This window comes from Oncorhynchus masou, chromosome 9, assembly GCF_036934945.1.
Source record: "Oncorhynchus masou masou isolate Uvic2021 chromosome 9, UVic_Omas_1.1, whole genome shotgun sequence".
Classification (NCBI taxonomy): domain Eukaryota; kingdom Metazoa; phylum Chordata; class Actinopteri; order Salmoniformes; family Salmonidae; genus Oncorhynchus; species Oncorhynchus masou.
In genome coordinates this window covers 83664170-83683847 of record NC_088220.1, presented here as the reverse complement: position 1 = coordinate 83683847, position 19678 = coordinate 83664170, and the positions used below count along the sequence as shown (strand labels likewise).

The 19678-nt window shown below is 47.1% G+C and overlaps 1 protein-coding gene and 1 long non-coding RNA gene across 2 annotated transcripts; both read left to right on the top strand.

Annotated features, from left to right (window-relative positions):
• Positions 1–1003: 1003 nt before the first annotated feature.
• LOC135546688 (uncharacterized) lies at positions 1004–2762 on the top strand. Its single transcript, XR_010456611.1, has 2 exons — positions 1004–1353; positions 1491–2762. It is a non-coding gene; the product is annotated as an uncharacterized LOC135546688 (long non-coding RNA).
• A 2917-nt stretch (positions 2763–5679) lies between these two features.
• Positions 5680–17930, top strand: c18h3orf33 (c18h3orf33 homolog (H. sapiens)). The gene is made up of 5 exons (XM_064975299.1): positions 5680–5991; positions 6147–6206; positions 6794–6947; positions 11480–11643; positions 15905–17930. The coding sequence occupies exons 1-5, from the start codon at positions 5881–5883 to the stop codon at positions 16157–16159; spliced, it is 744 nt and encodes a 247-aa protein (XP_064831371.1). The 5' UTR covers positions 5680–5880; the 3' UTR covers positions 16160–17930.
• The last annotated feature ends 1748 nt before the right edge of the window (positions 17931–19678 follow it).

The window sequence follows — 19678 nt, the reverse complement described above, 5'->3', positions numbered from 1 at the left end:
ATCTCTGTTGTCTCTCTACTACACTATAGTACTGCATCAGGTACCACTGTTCACTATCTATCCATCTCTGTTGTCTCTACTGTTACACTATCCAGTACTACACATCAGGTAACACTGTTCACTATCTATCCATCTCTGTTGTCTCTCTACTACACTATAGTACTGCATCAGGTACCACTGTTCACACTATCTATCCATCTCTGTTGTCTCTCTACTACACTATAGTACTGCATCAGGTAACACTGTTCACTATCTATCCATCTCTGTTGTCTCTACTACACTATAGTACTGCATCAGGTACCACTGTTCACTATCTATCGATCTCTGTTGTCTCTCTACTACACTATAGTACTACATCAGGTACCACTGTTCACTATCTATCGATCTCTGTTGTCTCTCTACTACACTATAGTACTACATCAGGTACCACTGTTCACACTATCTATCCATCTCTGTTGTCTCTACTGCACTATAGTACTGCATCAGGTACCACTGTTCACTATCTATCCATCTCTGTTGTCTCTCTACTACACTATAGTACTGCATCAGGTACCACTGTTCACTATCTATCCATCTCTGTTGTCTCTCTACTACACTATAGTACTGCATCAGGTACCACTGTTCACACTATCTATCCCTCCCTCCCTCCCTCCCTCCCTCCCTCCCTCCCTCCCCCTCCCTCCCTCCCTCCCTCCCTCCCTCCCTCCCTCCCTCCCTCCCTCCCTCCCTCCCTCCCTCCCTCCCCCTCCCTCCCTCCCTCCCGTTCTCTGCTCTCTCCCTCTCTCCCTCCCTACCCCTGCCTTTCTCTCCTGCTCTTCAATGTGAAATAAGGCCACTATATAGGTACCACTGTTCACACTATCCCTCCCCCTCCCTCCCTCCCTCCCTCCCTCCCTCCCTCCCTCCCTCCCTCCCTCCCTCCCTCCCTCCCTCCCTCCCTCCCTCCCTCCCTCCCTCCCTCCCTCCCTCCCTCCCTCCCTCCCTCCCTCCCTCCCTCCCGTTCTCTGCTCTCTCCCTCTCTCCCTCCCTACCCCTGCCTTTCTCTCCTGCTCTTCAATGTGAAATAAGGCCACTATATAACCGCTTGATCCAGCTTGGGACACCACCCACTCCTGCCTTTCCCCTCCTTACCCACAGGTGGCGCTGTACAGCATGTATGTGGCCTGTATGGCTTTCCATGCTAAAGTGAGTGACCCAGTGATCGGTGGGACCTACATGACCCTGCTGAACACGGTCACCAACCTGGGGGGAAACTGGCCCTCCACCCTGGCATTGTGGATGGTTGACCCACTCACCTCTAAGGAGTGCCAGGGAGCCGTCGGACAGAGCTGTGGCTCCTCAGAGGAGGCTGGGGTATGTGTGAGAGAGAATTACCTGACAATTATCGCATTTATAATGTCGTACTTCATTGAGTAGCTATGATGTCAATTTTTGTGGAAACACTTGTGTTAAACGTGTCTCTTTCTGTCTCCCTCTCCTCCCCGCTACAGCTGTGTGTAAAGGAGGGCGGTGTGTGTGTGACGTCGTTGGATGGTTACTATGTGGAGTCGGTGGTGTGTGCGTTGATAGGACTAATGTGGTGGGTGTGGCTAGGGAAGAGGATGAGAAGGCTACAGGACCAGAGCCCTGCAGCTTGGAGGTGCCGGATCGGCCAATGACAACGTTCACCCAGCTCCTGACCTGCACAACCCCTTTCCTGACTTCAGCAAGGCCAATCGCCAGACAGCTACAGTCTGATATAAAAGCTTCCTCTCTTATCTTTTCCTCTCGCTCACTTTCAGTTGGTCTATGTTGGTCTGTCTCTGTCCCTCTCAGTCCCTCTCAGTCCCTCTCTGTCCCTCTCAGTCCCTCTCAGTCCCTCTCTGTCCCTCTCTGTCCCTCTCAGTCCCTCTCTGTCCCTCTCAGTCCCTCTCAGTCCCTCTCAGTCCCTCTCAGTCCCTCATTATCCCTCTCAGTCCCTCATTGTCCCTCTCAGTCCCTCATTGTCCCTCTCAGTCCCTCTTTCAACCTTCTCTGATGGCTCTTATCAGTCTCCATTCTTCCCAACCTTCTCTGATGACTCTTATCAGTCTCCATTCTTACCAACCTTCTCTGATGACTCTTATCAGTCTCCATTCTCCCCAACCTTCTCTGATGACTCTTATCAGTCTCCATTCTTCCCAACCTTCTCTGATGACTCTTATCAGTCTCCATTCTTACCAACCTTCTCTGATGACTCTTATCAGTCTCCATTCTTCCCAACCTTCTCTGATGACTCTTATCAGTCTCCATTCTTACCAACCTTCTCTGATGACTCTTATCAGTCTCCATTCTTACCAACCTTCTCTTTCTCTGCCTGTGTGTATATTGTCGTTCAGCACTTATTTCTTTGAAATACATGTAGCTGTGGTCTGGCTACCACATGACTATGGACCATAACAGTCAATAACAACAGTCCACTTCCTGCTTGTACCATCACGTCTTCACCGGGACTTCTGCCCCTTCAACTACTTTATGTCCCATTGGAAAGAAAACAGAGAAGGAACTATTGTTCTTTTGCTCGGGAATATTTACAGCAGACATTTACTCTGGGAAATCGCTGATCCTTCTTCTCCTTCCACATTCTCGGTATCTTAAACTATTTCATTAGGCTTGTCACTTGTCATTATTTGTGCCTTTGCTAGGTTCTTCAGACTGTCATTATAAAGTTGGATGATATTTGAAAAGACTTTAATCAATGGTCATCAAAAAGCACACCACATTAAATGTTGAGATGTCGGCGAGCTTGATTAACAGGTCGAATGTGTCTGTAGCATGGAGTCAGAAATGCCAACTGTATTGTTGATGGGAACCCATAGCCCCTCCGACAGAAATGCCTAAACTATAACAGTACTGTTTTAATAGATGTCTGTCATTTTGGGGGATTACAACAGTATTTGCTTCAAAACCAGCAATGAGAGGTCAGAGGTTGTGTGAAAGGGACCAGTCAGGTCTGGATCTGGGATCACTTATAATGGTTCTGGGATCACTTATAATTATAATGGTTCTGGGATCACTTATAATGGTTCTGGGATCACTTATAATGGTTCTGGGATCACTTATAATTATAATGGTTCTGGGATCACTTATAATGGATCTGGGATCACTTATAATGGTTCTGGGATCACTTATAATTATAATGGTTCTGGGATCACTTATAATGGTTCTGGGATCACTTATAATGGTTCTGGGATCACTTATAATGGTTCTGGGATCACTTATAATTATAATGGTTCTGGGATCACTTATAATTATAATGGTTCTGGGATCACTTATAATGGTTCTGGGATCACTTATAATGGTTCTGGGATCACTTATAATGGTTCTGGGATCACTTATAATTATAATGGTTCTGGGATCACTTATAATGGTTCTGGGATCACTTATAATGGTTCTGGGATCACTTATAATTATAATGGTTCTGGGATCACTTATAATGGATCTGGGATCACTTATAATTATAATGGTTCTGGGATCACTTATAATTATAATGGTTCTGGGATCACTTATAATTATAATGGTTCTGGGATCACTTATAATTATAATGGTTCTGGGATCACTTATAATGGATATGGGATCACTTATAATGGTTCTGGGATCACTTATAATGGTTCTGGGATCACTTATAATGGATCTGGGATCACTTATAATGGTTCTGGGATCACTTATAATGGTTCTGGGATCACTTATAATGGTTCTGGGATCACTTATAATTATAATGGTTCTGGGATCACTTATAATGGTTCTGGGATCACTTATAATGGTTCTGGGATCACTTATAATGGTTCTGGGATCACTTATAATGGATATGGGATCACTTATAATGGTTCTGGGATCACTTATAATGGTTCTGGGATCACTTATAATTATAATGGTTCTGGGATCACTTATAATTATAATGGTTCTGGGATCACTTATTATGGATCTGGGATCACTTATAATGGATCTGGGATCACTTATAATGGATCTGGGATCACTTATAATTATAATGGTTCTGTTTGGATTGTGTGATAGAAATGATCATTTATCTGTGTATTTGTTGAAATGAACAAGAGTTATTTTATTTTTTATTTTTGGGGGGGTTCTCTGCTGTGTTCCACATCAGGCTGCACAAAAAAACAACATTTAAATTGATCCATGTGTGGAAACCTGATCATTCAGCTTCTCTGTTTCTCCCTTCTGTCCCTAACCACAGATCCAAATTAAGATGCGACTCCGTTTCTAAATGTGTAAGTCCGGGTTGGGGGTAAAAATGAGATTATCCTAAAGCAGGTGTTTCTCCTTTGTGGGGGACAACAACAAACAAAAAACTGCACACTGAGTTTCCACACCGATGCAACGGCCTTCATACTGTAAGTGAGTTTCCACACCGATGCAACGGCCTTCATACTATAAGTGAGTTTCCACACCGATGCAACGGCCTTCATACTGTAAGTGAGTTTCCACGCCGATGCAACGGCCTTCATACTGTAAGTGAGTTTCCACGCCGATGCAACGGCCTTCATACTGTAAGTGAGTTTCCACGCCGATGCAACGGCCTTCATACTGTAAGTGAGTTTCCACGCCGATGCAACGGCCTTCATACTGTGAGACTTTTGTTATCCTTGAACATCTAGTTTTTAAATGTTCTGTTTATTGTACAACTTGTGATGCTGCTGTTTGTACAAGGTCTTATGTCTGTCTGTGCCAGTCCTATTTACAGTTGTTTTCATATGACCTATGCAACTATACAACTATACAAGACCAGCATTCACCTACATAAGGAACTGTGTGTATACAGTCAGGTCCATAAATATATAAAAAGTGCTGTAATTCCTACACTCTTCACCTCATTTGGATGTAAATACCTTTAAACTACAGCTAAAAGTCAGCATTTTCAGCTCATATTCATTATTTAATTTAAACCCCAATATGCTGTGGGTAGACAGCTAAAATAATAATAACTTGATTCATGTTCAAATATTTATGGACCTTGACTGCAGCTATGATTTGTTTGATTTACTAAATATTTAAATTAAATGAATAGTAACTTTTTTTTAAATGTCTGTTTGGCTTAATTTCAGTTTGTACATTATTTTCCAAGATTACCGCAAGAGAGGGTTTTTAAAAAGATTGTTCAGCTATTGACTTTCACATGGAATACAAATCATTTGTGATGGGTTGCTGCCAACAAATATTTGATACCCAACGCACAAGAAAAGCTGGTTTTAAAGAACCTGCTTTGGTGCTGGAGTTGTCCTTACCCTCTCTGAGGAGGCCAGTGTTCACGTTGACCCCTTTTGAGTTGAAAAGATCAGACATTACAGGGTGACCGTACCAGAGTTTGGGGTTCAATTCCATTGAAATTCCAGTCAGTTTGGGAAGTACACTAAAATTGCAATCCCATTTATCTTCAATAGTTCAACGAGGAACATTTGGAATTGACATTTGCTTTACTTTTTAAATCGGTAGGATTTAAACTCTGGACTGTACCCTATGGGACTTGTACACACGCTATGCTGTAATATGTTCTGAGGAACTTTTGTACCAACATTCCCAAGATATATATGGAAAATATTTAATACGTGTTAGAAATGCACACAGTGGTTTCAAATGGTTTTGTGTAGGGATTACTCCAATAACATACTGTACTTTGTGATGCCGTGAGAATGTTTGTACACATCTCACACCTAATTGATGCTATTGCATCATATTTTCTATACAAAATATATATAACATTCGATTTAGCAGCAATAGGACTAGATAATGAAAAATTAATGAAAACGCCACACCAGACGGTACTGTAGGTTTTTTTTGGTCCACGCTGCCTACTGTACTTAGTGGGAGGGGCGACTGTTGTAGTCTTTCAGACATGTCAACAACATGCCGGAGTCCAGAAGTGAGGCAGAGACAGACGAGAAAGGAGAAACACCGTCTAAAAATATAATTTCAGTAATTTCTCAGTTCGCTGACGATAATTTAACCATTGTCCGGGTAAGAACCAAATGGGATACAAATGGCAGATGCAAGCATTGAAGGGGATAAAACGGTTCATTCAAATGAGACCGCAGATTAGATGTTAAAATGGAATAAAGATCCAACGTTAGCTAACACATCTTTGGATAACATCTATCTGTTTTCTCTTCTAGAACATCAGTACTGGACTAGCAATTGCCGGGGTAATAGTAATATCAAGGAGTATTAAATTGGTAAGTAGCGTAGCCTATTCATATAAAGCGAGCTGTGATGCAGGTATGTTCCACCAGGAGGAGGTAGCGAGTCGAGTTTCCCACAAACCCATGTTGAAGACGGGCTAAATTCTCTGCCCAATGTCAAGGGAATTATCTCGAAGACGGCAACAGATTGTGGCGTTGTTTTTTTTTTACCAGATTGGAGATGAGATGATCCATTCCCCCTTGTTCAATTGAAATGCCATATGGCTGGATAGGTCATGGAAGGATGGAAGGTGGCAGTTGATGAGCTGTTTGCCTGGTGTGTTTATCCTAGTTGATGTTGTTTAGTTAGCCTTTTCTTCTTAACCAGATCAACCAGATCACCCCTTGGCTTTAGAAAGGTCTTTACATATCTGTTGTTGTGTTTAGCTAATGTAATGATACGTCGTTTTGTTTAGCTAATAGAATACTAGTAATTGGTTCCAATTTTGTGTTGCCCAAAACAATTATGTCATGGTAACTTCATAGGAAGGTACAGTGTAACAGTTTACAACACATTGTACTTCCAACGGTTATGACTGCTTTTCTAACCAGGTCTTTTGTGCCTCTCCACCCATCGTCAGATCACTAGGTTTGGATTAGCCTCCGACATCCCAGCGAGGTTCATAGAGAAGAATGTGAGCCTCAGAGGGAGAGTCCAGACCATCACAGAGACGGGACTGGAGGTGGAGCACATCCCCATCTACATCCCTGTCCTCTCTCCCCTGCTGGCTAAAGGTATGGTAGACCCCCTACTGGCTAAAGGTATGGTAGACCCCCTACTGGCTAAAGGTATGGTAGACCCCTGTTGGCTAAAGGTATGGTAGACCCCCTACTTGCTAAAGGTATGGAAGACCCCTGTTGGCTAAAGGTATGGTAGACCCCTACTGGCTAAAGGTATGGCAGACCCCTGTTGGCTAAAGGTATGGTAGACCTCCTACTGGCTAAAGGTATGGTAGACCCCCTACTGGCTAAAGGTATGGTAGACCCCTGTTGGCTAAAGGTATGGTAGACCCCCTACTTGCTAAAGGTATGGAAGACCCCTGTTGGCTAAAGGTATGGTAGACCCCTACTGGCTAAAGGTATGGCAGACCCCTGTTGGCTAAAGGTATGGTAGACCCCCTACTTGCTAAAGGTATGGAAGACCCCTGTTGGCTAAAGGTATGGTAGACCCCTACTGGCTAAAGGTATGGCAGACCCCTGTTGGCTAAAGGTATGGTAGACCCCCTACTTGCTAAAGGTATGGAAGACCCCTGTTGGCTAAAGGTATGGTAGACCCCTACTGGCTAAAGGTATGGCAGACCCCTGTTGGCTAAAGGTATGGTAGACCTCCTACTGGCTAAAGGTATGGTAGACCCCCTACTGGCTAAAGGTATGGTAGACCCCTGTTGGCTAAAGGTATGGTAGACCCCCTACTTGCTAAAGGTATGGAAGACCCCTGTTGGCTAAAGGTATGGTAGACCCCTACTGGCTAAAGGTATGGCAGACCCCTGTTGGCTAAAGGTATGGTAGACCCCCTACTGGCTAAAGGTATGGTAGTCCCCTACTGGCTAAAGGTATGGTAGACCCCCTACTGGCTAAAGGTATGGTAGACCCCTGTTGGCTAAATTTATGGTAGACCCCTGTTGGCTAAATTTATGGTAGACCCCCTGTTGGCTAAAGGTATGGTAGACCCCTACTGGCTAAAGGTATGGCAGACCCCTGTCGGCTAAAGGTATGGTAGACCCCCTACTGGCTAAAGGTATGGTAGACCCCTACTGGCTAAAGGTATGGTATACCCCCTACTGGCTAAAGGTATGGGAGACCCCTGTTGGCTAAAGGTATGGTAGACCCCCTACTGGCTAAAGGTATGGTAGACCCCTACTGGCTAAAGGTATGTAGACCCCCTGTTGGCTAAAGGTATGGTAGACCCCCTGTTGGCTAAAGGTATGGTAGACCCCCTGTTGGCTAAAGGTATGGAAGACCCCCTGTTGGCTAAAGGTATGGTAGACCCCCTACTGGCTAAAGGTATGGTAGACCCCCTACTGGCTAAAGGTATGGTAGACCCCCTACTGGCTAAAGGTATGGTAGACCCCCTGTTGGCTAAAGGTATGGTAGACCCCCTGTTGGCTAAAGTTATGGTAGACCCCCTTTTGGCTAAAGGAATGGTAGACCCCCTGTTGGCTAAAGGTATGGTAGACCCATACTGGCTAAAGGTATGGTAGACCCCCTGTTGGCTAAAGGTATGGTAGACCCCTGTTGGCTAAAGGTATGGTAGACCCCCTGTTGGCTAAAGGCATGGTAGACCCCCTGTTGGCTAAAGGTATGGTAGACCCCCTGTTGGCTAAAGGTATGGTAGACCCCTGTTGGCTCAAGGTATGGTAGACCCCCTTTTGGCTAAAGGTATGGTAGACCCCTGTTGGCTAAAGGTATGGTAGACCCCTGTTGGCTAAAGTTATGGTAGACCCCCTGTTGGCTAAAGGTATGTGTCAGCTGGTCTCTTTAACATAACTGTGTCAGCTGGTCTCTAACATAACTGTGTCAGCTGGTCTCTTTAACATAACTGTGTCAGCTGGTCTCTTTAACATAACTGTGTCAGCTGGTCTCTAACATAACTGTGTCAGCTGGTCTCTTTAACATAACTGTGTCAGCTGGTCTCTAACATAACTGTGTCAGCTGGTCTCTAACATAACTGTGTCAGCTGGTCTTTAACATAACAGTGTCAGCTGGCCTCTAACATAACTGTGTCAGCTGGTCTCTTTAACATAACTGTGTCAGCTGGTCTCTTTAACATAAATGTGTCAGCTGGTCTCTTTAACATAACTGTGTCAGCTGGTCTCTTTAACATAACTGTGTCAGCTGGTCTCTTTAACATAACTGTGTCAGCTGGTTTCTTTAACATAACTGTGTCAGCTGGTTTCTTTAACATAACTGTGTCAGCTGGTCTCTTTAACATAACTGTGTCAGCTGGTTTCTTTAACATAACTGTGTCAGCTGGTTTCTTTAACATAACTGTGTCAGCTGGTCTCTAACATAACTGTGTCAGCTGGTCTCTTTAACATAACTGTGTCAGCTGGTCTCTTTAACATAACTGTGTCAGCTGGTCTCTAACATAACTGTGTCAGCTGGTCTCTTTAACATAACTGTGTCAGCTGGTCTCTTTAACATAACTGTGTCAGCTGGTCTCTTTAACATAACTGTGTCAGCTGGTCTCTTTAACATAACTGTGTCAGCTGGTCTCTTTAACATAACTGTGTCAGCTGGTCTCTTTAACATAACTGTGTCAGCTGGTCTCTTTAACATAACTGTGTCAGCCGTAGACTGTCTGCTGGTCTCTAACTGTGCTGTTTGATTTAGTGGAAGAGAAGGTTTGCTTTGATGAAGTATAGTAGTCAACCTAATGTTTGGTCTGTCCTGTAGAGACAGTTTTTTTTATATATATTTTCCTAAAATCAAAGTAAACACTATTTTAATCCAATTCATTTGATTTGATGGGTATTGGATCATGGCTTGATGTCTGATAAAGGTCATTGTGACTGAAACGCCAATATCTTTTTCATCTTTATCTAATTTAGACCAACCTTTTATTTCTCTAAACGTGAGTGTCATGCATTCTGCCCGCATTCAAGGGCACTGGACCATAAACGTTTACAAGACTTAGTTTAGCTCCCTTCATCGGACTGAGTTAGCGTAGTAAGCCTGTTAGAGAAGAGGGCTAGCTGCAGTATTACGTTATGCTTCTGCCCTGCAGTCAAACTGAGTTAAAGGGTATTAGAAAGTGCTCTTACAGCTCCGTCAGAGACCAGGGAGACGAAAGCTCTCCTCTAGTTAAAGAGATTAGTAGACTCTCTCTATAGCTTTGTCTCTTTGACCTCCTGTAGTTTTAGGACACAGGCTTGACCTCTGCCCACAGTTATTTAATGTATTTCCTTGCCTGTGCCTTCAGTAATACAGTATCTCTACTGCTGTGGTTGCACATCTTTGCATAGTGCATGTCTGATACTATATCTTACAACAGTCTGTCTTTCAGTTTGTCAAGCTCCTGACTGTGCCACCTTCAGGTCTATGCAATAGACCACAGCCATAGCTAGGAACTCCTTAGCTCAGGTGTACCGTATCTGTGTCTCACCTGGCAGGTCTTCTCTCCTCAGGTGTACCGTATCTGTGTCTCACCTGGCAGGTCTTCTCTCCTCAGGTGTACCGTATCTGTGTCTCACCTGGCAGGTCTTCTCTCCTCAGGTGTACTGTATGTGTGTCTCACCTGGCAGGTCTTCTCTCCTCAGGTGTACCGTATCTGTGTCTCACCTGGCAGGTCTTCTCTCCTCAGGTGTACCGTATCTGTGTCACACCTGGCAGGTCTTCTCTCCTCAGGTGTACCGTATCTGTGTCTCACCTGGCAGGTCTTCTCTCCTCAGGTGTACCGTATGTGTGTCACCTGGCAGGTCTTCTCTCCTCAGGTGTACTGTATGTGTGTCTCACCTGGCAGGTCTTCTCTCCTCAGGTGTACCCTATCTGTGTCTCACCTGGCAGGTCTTCTCTCCTCAGGTGTACCGTATGTGTGTCACACCTGGCAGGTCTTCTCTCCTCAGGTGTACTGTATGTGTGTCTCACCTGGCAGGTCTTCTCTCCTCAGGTGTACCCTATCTGTGTCTCACCTGGCAGGTCTTCTCTCCTCAGGTGTACCGTATGTGTGTCACACCTGGCAGGTCTTCTCTCCTCAGGTGTACTGTATGTGTGTCTCACCTGGCAGGTCTTCTCTCCTCAGGTGTACCGTATGTGTGTCTCACCTGGCAGGTCTTCTCTCCTCAGGTGTACTGTATGTGTGTCTCACCTGGCAGGTCTTCTCTCCTCAGGTGTACTCTATGTGTGTCTCACCTGGCAGGTCTTCTTTCCTCAGGTGTACCGTATGTGTGTCTCACCTGGCAGGTCTTCTCTCGTCAGGTGTACCGTATGTGTGTCTCACCTGGCAGGTCTTCTCTCCTCAGGTGTACTCTATGTGCGTCTCACCTGGCAGGTCATCTCTCCTCAGGTGTACTCTATGTGCGTCTCACCTGGCAGGTCTTCTCCTCAGGTGTACTCTATGTGCGCCTCACCTGGCAGGTCTTCTCTCCTCAGGTGTACTCTATGTGCGTCTCACCTGGCAGGTCATCTCTCCTCAGGTGTACTCTATGTGCGTCTCACCTGGCAGGTCATCTCTCCTCAGGTGTACTGTATGTGTGTCTCACCTGGCAGGTCTTCTCTCCTCAGGTGTACTCTATGTGTGTCTCACCTGGCAGGTCTTCTCTCCTCAGGTGGTGGTCGTGTGTATCCACTGGCTGTGCGCCTGGCGGGGGTGGAGCTGACCCCAGAGGGGACGGTGTGGCTGGAGCAGCACCTGAGCCCAGCCCAGACGGTGTGGCTCAAACTGGTCAGCAGAGAGGAGGAGACACTGCACTGTCTGGTGTCTGTTAGCCGGGTCAGTTACTGTCTGTCTGTTGGCCGGGTCAGTTACTGTCTGGTGTCTGTTAGCCGGGTCAGTTACTGTCTGTCTGTTAGCCGGGTCAGTTACTGTCTGGTGTCTGTTAGCGGGTCAGTTACTGTCTGTCTGTTAGCCGGGTCAGTTACTGTCTGGTGTCTGTTGGCCGGGTCAGTTACTGTCTGGTGTCTGTTAGCCGGGTCAGTTACTGTCTGTCTGTTAGCCGGGTCAGTTACTGTCTGGTGTCTGTTAGCCGGGTCAGTTACTGTCTGGTGTCTGTTAGCCGGGTCAGTTACTGTCTGTCTGTTGGCCGGGTCAGTTACTGTCTGTCTGTTGGCCGGGTCAGTTACTGTCTGGTGTCTGTTAGCCGGGTCAGTTACTGTCTGGTGTCTGTCGGCCGGGTCAGTTACTGTCTGGTGTCTGTTAGCCGGGTCAGTTACTGTCTGGTGTCTGTTGGCCGGGCAGTTACTGTCTGGTGTCTGTTAGCCGGGTCAGTTACTGTCTGGTGTCGGTTGGCCGGGGCAGTTACTGTCTGGTGTCTGTTGGCCGGGGCAGTTACTGTCTGGTGTCTGTTAGCCGGGTCAGTTACTGTCTGGTGTCTGTTAGCCGGGTCAGTTACTGTCTGGTGTCTGTCGGTCGGGTCAATAACTGTCTGTGTCTGTCAGCAGGGTCAGTTACTGTCTGGTGTCTGTTAGCCGGGTCAGTTACTGTCTGTCTGTTAGCCGGGTCAGTTACTGTCTGGTGTCTGTTGGCCGGGGCAGTTACTGTCTGGTGTCTGTTAGCCGGGTCAGTTACTGTCTGTCTGTTGGCCGGGTCAGTTACTGTCTGTCTGTTGGCCGGGTCAGTTACTGTCTGTCTGTTGGCCGGGTCAGTTACTGTCTGTCTGTTGGCCGGGTCAGTTACTGTCTGTCTGTTGGCCGGGTCAGTTACTGTCTGTCTGTTAGCCGGGTCAGTTACTGTCTGTCTGTTGGCCGGGGCAGTTACTGCCTGTCTGTTGGCCGGGGCAGTTACTGTCTGGTGTCTGTCAGCAAGGTTTCAAAATTCAGGGAATTTGCAATAAATTCCCTGGTTTTCTCAAAGTTCCGGTTGGAGATTTCCCAGGATTTCTGGAAAACATAGAGTCAGTTGCTCTCTGGTCTCTGTTAACAGGGTCAGTTGCTGCCTGGTCTCTGGTAACAGGGTCAGTTGCTGTCTGGTTTCTGGTAACAGGGTCAGTTGCTGTCTGGTCTCTGGTAACAGGGTCAGTTGCTGCCTGGTCTCTGGTAACAGGGTCAGTTGCTGTCTGAATTTCTGGTAACAGGGTCAGTTGCTGTCTGGTCTCTGGTAACAGGGTCAGTTGCTGCCTGGTCTCTGGTAACAGGGTCAGTTGCTGTCTGGTTTCTGGTAACAGGGTCAGTTGCTGTCTGGTTTCTGGTAACAGGGTCAGTTGCTGTCTGGTCTCTGGTAACAGGGTCAGTTGCTGCCTGGTCTCTGGTAACAGGGTCAGTTGCTACCTGGTCTCTGGTAACAGGGTCAGTTGCTACCTGGTCACTGGTAACAGGGTCAGTTGCTGTCTGGTCTCTGGTAACAGGGTCAGTTGCTGTCTGGTCTCTGGTAACAGGGTCAGTTGCTGCCTGGTCTCTGGTAACAGGTTTAGCTGCTGTCTGGTCTCTGGTAACAGGGTCAGTTGCTGTCTGGTCTCTGGTAACAGGGTCAGTTGCTGCCTGGTCTCTGGTAACAGGGTCAGTTGCTGCCTGGTCTCTGGTAACAGGGTCAGTTGCTGCCTGGTCTCTGGTAACAGGGTCAGTTGCTGTCTGGTCTCTGGTAACAGGGTCAGTTGCTGCCTGGTCTCTGGTAACAGGGTCAGTTGCTGTCTGGTCTCTGGTAACAGGGTCAGTTGCTGCCTGGTCTCTGGTAACAGGGTCAGTTGCTGCCTGGTCTCTGGTAACAGGGTCAGTTGCTGTCTGGTCTCTGGTAACAGGGTCAGTTGCTGCCTGGTCTCTGGTAACAGGGTCAGTTGCTGCCTGGTCTCTGGTAACAGGGTCAGTTGCTGCCTGGTCTCTGGTAACAGGGTCAGTTGCTGCCTGGTCTCTGGTAAGGGTCAGGGCCTGGTCTCTGGTTGCAGTTGCTGCCTGGTCTCTGGTAACAGGGTCAGTTGCTGTCTGGTCTCTGGTAACAGGGTCAGTTGCTGCCTGGTCTCTGGTAACAGGGTCAGTTGCTGTCTGGTCTCTGGTAACAGGGTCAGTTGCTGTCTGGTCTCTGGTAACAGGGTCAGTTGCTGTCTGGTCTCTGGTAACAGGGTCAGTTGCTGTCTGGTCTCTGGTAACAGGGTCAGTTGCTGTCTGGTCTCTGGTAACAGGGTCAGTTGCTGTCTGGTCTCTGGTAACAGGGTCAGTTGCTGTCTGGTCTCTGGTAACAGGGTCAGTTGCTGTCTGGTCTCTGGTAACAGGGTCAGTTGCTGCCTGGTCTCTGGTAACAGGGTCAGTTGCTGTCTGGTCTCTGGTAACAGGGTCAGTTGCTGCCTGGTCTCTGGTAACAGGGTCAGTTGCTGCCTGGTCTCTTGTAACAGGGTCAGTTGCTGCCTGGTCTCTGGTAACAGGGTCAGTTGCTGTCTGGTCTCTGGTAACAGGGTCAGTTGCTGTCTGGTCTCTGGTAACAGGGTCAGTTGCTGTCTGGTCTCTGGTAACAGGGTCAGTTGCTGTCTGGTCTCTGGTAACAGGGTCAGTTGCTGTCTGGTCTCTGGTAACAGGGTCAGTTGCTGTCTGGTCTCTGGTAACAGGGTCAGTTGCTGTCTGGTCTCTGGTAACAGGGTCAGTTGCTGTCTGGTCTCTGGTAACAGGGTCAGTTGCTGTCTGGTCTCTGGTAACAGGGTCAGTTGCTGCCTGGTCTCTGGTAACAGGGTCAGTTGCTGTCTGGTCTCTGGTAACAGGGTCAGTTGCTGCCTGGTCTCTGGTAACAGGGTCAGCTGCTGTCTGGTCTCTGGTAACAGGGTCAGTTGCTGCCTGGTCTCTGGTAACAGGGTCAGTTGCTGTCTGGTCTCTGGTAACAGGGTCAGTTGCTGCCTGGTCTTTGGTAACAGGTTTAGCTGCTGTCTGGTCTCTTGTAACAGGGTCAGTTGCTGTCTGGTCTCTGGTAACAGGGTCAGTTGCTGTCTGGTCTCTTGTAACAGGGTCAGTTGCTGCCTGGTTTCTGGTAACAGGGTCAGTTGCTGTCTGGTTTCTGGTAACAGGGTCAGTTGCTGTCTGGTCTCTGGTAACAGGGTCAGTTGCTGCCTGGTTTCTGGTAACAGGGTCAGTAGCTGTCTGGTTTCTGGTAACAGGGTCAGTTGCTGTCTGGTCTCTGGTAACAGGGTCAGTAGCTGTCTGGTTTCTGGTAACAGGGTCAGTTGCTGTCTGGTCTCTGGTAACAGGGTCAGTTGCTGTCTGGTTTCTGGTAACAGGGTCAGTTGCTGTCTGGTCTCTGGTAACAGGGTCAGTTGCTGCCTGGTCTCTGGTAACAGGTTTAGCTGCTGTCTGGTCTCTTGTAACAGGGTCAGTTGCTGTCTGGTCTCTGGTAACAGGGTCAGTTGCTGTCTGGTCTCTGGTAACAGGGTCAGTTGCTGTCTGGTCTCTGGTAACAGGGTCAGTTGCTGTCTGGTCTCTGGTAACAGGTTTAGCTGCTGTCTGGTCTCTTGTAACAGGGTCAGTTGCTGTCTGGTCTCTGGTAACAGGGTCAGTTGCTTCCTGGTCTCTGGTAACAGGGTCAGTTGCTTCCTGGTTTCTGGTAACAGGGTCAGTTGCTGCCTGGTCTCTGGTAACAGGGTCAGTTGCTGTCTGGTCTCTGGTAACAGGGTCAGTTGCTGCCTGGTCTCTGGTAACAGGGTCAGTTGCTGTCTGGTCTCTGGTAACAGGGTCAGTTGCTGTCTGGTCTCTGGTAACAGGGTCAGTTGCTGCCTGGTCTCTGGTAACAGGGTCAGTGTGGCTGCGTTTTAACAGGAACCCCAATTTTGGTATTTTTTTTCTCACTAATTGGGTCTTTTGACCAATCAGTTCAGCTCTGAAAAAGATCTGATGTGAAACGATCTGACGTGATTTGTCAAAAGACCAATTAGTGTAAAAGAAGATCAGAATTGGGCTGCCTGTGTAAACGCAGCCTTACTGTCTGAGTGGACTAACATGAGTTAGTTAGTGACTCTCTGGTATCTTCGGGACACTGTTACTCTCCTTATGGCTATGAATTAACTGAATGTCGAAGACCATGAAACCTACGGATGTGTTATTAGCCTCTGTTCTCTCTCCCCCAGGGGTCATGGAGGAGTCTGTGTCTGAATGAGGAGGTGTTGAGGTTGGGTCTGGCACGCACCGTCCCAGTCTCTGGACTCCACCCTCAGTCCCACCTTTTCCTGAGGCTCCACCAACGGCTGCTCAAGGCAGAGGTCAAGGCCGAGCGGAAGGGGCGAGGCATGTGGAAAGAGGATAGCCTATGGGAGAGGACCTCACAGGCTGTTTTGGACAACCCACTGGTCAGACTCATCAGGAGGATCTTCAAGTGGACGTGATTGGCTGGCTGACTGACTGGCTGGCTGGCTGGCTGGTTGACTGGCTGGCTGGCTGACTGACTGGCTGGTTGGCTGGCTGGCTGACTGACTGACTGGCTGACTGGCTGGCTGGCTGGCTGGCTGGCTGGCTGGCTGACTGGCTGGTTGGCTGGCTGGCTGACTGACTGACTGACTGACTGGCTGGCTGGCTGGCTGGCTGGCTGGCTGGCTGGTTGACTGGCTGGCTGGCTGACTGACTGGCTGGTTGGCTGGCTGGCTGACTGACTGACTGGCTGGCTGGCTGGCTGGCTGGCTGGCTGGCTGGCTGACTGACTGGCTGGCTGGCTGGCTGGCTGGCTGACTGACTGACTGGCTGGCTGGCTGGCTGGCTGGCTGGCTGGCTGACTGGCTGGCTGGCTGACTGACTGGCTGGCTGGTTTGGCTGGCTGGCTGACTGACTGACTGGCTGACTGGCTGGCTGGCTCGCTGGCTGGCTGACTGGCTGGCTGGCTGACTGACTGGCTGGCTGGCTGGCTGGTTGACTGGCTGGCTGGCTGGCTGACTGACTGGCTGGTTGGCTGGCTGGCTGACTGACTGACTGGCTGACTGGCTGGCTGGCTGGCTGGCTGGCTGGCTGGCTGACTGACTGGTTGGCTGGCTGGCTGACTGACTGACTGGCTGGCTGGCTGGCTGGCTGGCTGGCTGGCTGGCTGACTGACTGGCTGGTTGGTTGACTGGCTGGCTGGCTGGCTGACTGACTGGCTGGCTGGCTGGCTGGCTGGCTGACTGACTGGCTGGCTGGCTGACTGGCTGACTGGCTGACTGGCTGGCTGACTGACTGACTGCTTGACTGACTGCTTGACTGACTGCTTGACTGGCTGGCTGGCTGGCTGGCTGGCTGACTGCTTGACTGACTGCTTGACTGACTGCTTGACTGGCTGCTTGACTGGCTTGCTGGCTGGCTGGCTGGCTGACTGACTGCTTGACTGACTGCTTGACTGACTGCTTGGCTGGCTGGCTGGCTGGCTGACTGACTGCTTGACTGACTGCTTGACTGACTGCTTGACTGACTGCTTGGCTGGCTGGCTGGCTGGCTGACTGACTGCTTGACTGACTGCTTGACTGACTGCTTGGCTGGCTGGCTGGCTGGCTGGCTGGCTGGCTGGCTGGCTGACTGACTGACTGACTGCTTGACTGGCTGGCTGGCTGACTGATTGCTTGACTGACTGACTGACTGACTGACTGCTTGACTGCTTGACTGACTGACTGACTGATTTCATTTGGTCTCTGAAAGTGAGTTCATGAATGTTGCAGGGCCCAGGCCCATCTCAGAATACAGCTGTGTCATTATGTGTCTGCGTTTGAGAAGTGGATCATCTATTTGTCAACTGATTGCCCAGAGATTGCTCTCAAAATAGAATAAGGACAATATTCACACGATTATCTGTACAAACAATCTTTTCTCCTGTTCTTTACCTTCGGGGAAAAGTGTGCAACGATGTCTCAAATGGATGGGGGTATCGACAAAATCGTAGACATGGGACAACATTTTTTTTTTGACCCACTTGCTTATTAAAGTTGATATATATATCGATGGAGATTATAGACGCACTGACACGGCAATGACAAGACAGAATAGAAACCAGTCTACTTACAGTTGGTCTTCCCCTTCGTGGGTCAGGATATGTTGATGTTTCGTCAGATCATTTTAAAGAAATTCGGCTGTCAGAAATCCACATATCTACATCAAACGTATTTTGATTTGTGAAATAAATATGCATTGGTTAATTCATTTCTGCATTGTGTTTTATATTCTAGATGTTCAATCATGAATAAGTAATGCTGCATGTAAAAGCCATTGTGAAATTTGATGGGAGATTGTGATGGGGGCGATTTACAACTTCTCTTTGTGGAGGTACCTGAGAAAGCACTGGTTGGATAGAGGGTAATTTCATGCTAATATATTTAAATTATGCCCATCTGTATATAGAAATTAGTTGTTATTTTCTAAGTTATTCAATCAATATAATAACCAAGCATAAGGACCGTCCGTGGTTTAACAACATTGACGTATCATTTCGAAGAATATATATTTTTTAAATATTTGACATTCAAATTGAATACCTGAAGTCCCACCAAAATATCTCTATTCTATTGATTTTCAGTCTCTAAACAATTGTTTATGTGCTATACATATGATATGATATATACATATAGTACAGTCAGTATTTGATTTGTTGTTCTTATCAAAAAAGAGTAGATTTGTGCTCCATTATACAGATGATGGATGTAAATATTGAAGACTATTGAATGGTTCTCATATCCAGCTAAAGAGGTAGACAACTTCTGACGTGGACCAGAGTGACGTGGACCAGAGTGACGTGGACCAGAGTGACGTGGACCAGAGTGACGTGGACCACAGTGACGTGGACCACAGTGACGTGGACCACAGTGACGTGGACCACAGTGACGTGGACCAGAGCGACGTGGACCAGAGCGACGTGGACCAGAGCGACGTGGACCAGAGCGACATGGACCAGAGCGACGTGGACTAGAACTGTCAGCAAGGTCTTCCTGTACTAGACTGGGCTGTAGCTAGAAACCAGAATATTCAGAAGGCTTTAGCTGGGCTATGGTGGACAGAGAGATGGAGGACTAGAGATAACGGTAAGGAAATAATATCTGTTGTTTTCTCCTGTCTAAATAATGTTTTCACCTGTCTAAATAATGTTTTCTCCTGTCTAAATAATGTTTTCTCCTGTCTAAATAATGTTTTCACCAGTCTAAATAATGTTTTCTCCTGTCTAAATAATGTTTTCACCTGTCTAAATAATGTTTTCACCTGTCTAAATAATGTTTTCACCTGTCTAAATAATGTTGTTTTCAGCTGTCTAAATAATGTTGTTTTCACCTGTCTAAATACAGTTTTCTCCTGTCTAAATCATGTTTTCTCCTGTCTAAATAATGTTTTCTCCTGTCTAAATAATGTTGTTTTCACCTGTCTAAATAATGTTGTTTTCACCTGTCTAAATAATGTTTTCACCTGTGTAAATCATGTTTTCTCCTGTCTAAATAATGTTTTCTCCTGTCTAAATAATGTTGTTTTCACCTGTCTAAATAATGTTTTCACCTGTGTAAATCATGTTTTCTCCTGTCTAAATAATGTTTTCTCCTGTCTAAATCATGTTTTCTCCTGTCTAAATAATGTTGTTTTCACCTGTCTAAATAATGTTTTCTCCTGTCTAAATCATGTTTTCTCCTGTCTAAATCATGTTGTTTTCTCCTGTCTAAATATTATTGGTTATTTTCACAGGTCTGAAGAGGCATGTTTTTATGTTTCAGAAGTCCAGATGTTTTTAGCAGGAGAAAAAAACAGGCTTCTCCACTGTCTTATCTAGATAAATAAATAAAACAACTTGGTTTTATTTCATCTCAAGAACATAATCAATAGTTAAAAGGGCATTCTTTTTTGGGGTCAAAATTACTAATATATTTTATCTGACAATGAAAAGCGGCATAGTGTTTATAACTGAAAGGTTT

Bases quoted from the DNA above. Each gene is read 5' to 3' on its own strand.
- c18h3orf33 (XM_064975299.1), top strand. From the start codon at position 5,881: ATGCCGGAGTCCAGAAGTGAGGCAGAGACAGACGAGAAAGGAGAAACA. The intron at 5,992-6,146 runs GTAAGAACCAAA...TTTCTCTTCTAG, and splicing joins ATAATTTAACCATTGTCCGG to AACATCAGTACTGGACTAGC. The intron at 6,948-11,479 runs GTATGGTAGACC...TTCTCTCCTCAG, and splicing joins CTCTCCCCTGCTGGCTAAAG to GTGGTGGTCGTGTGTATCCA.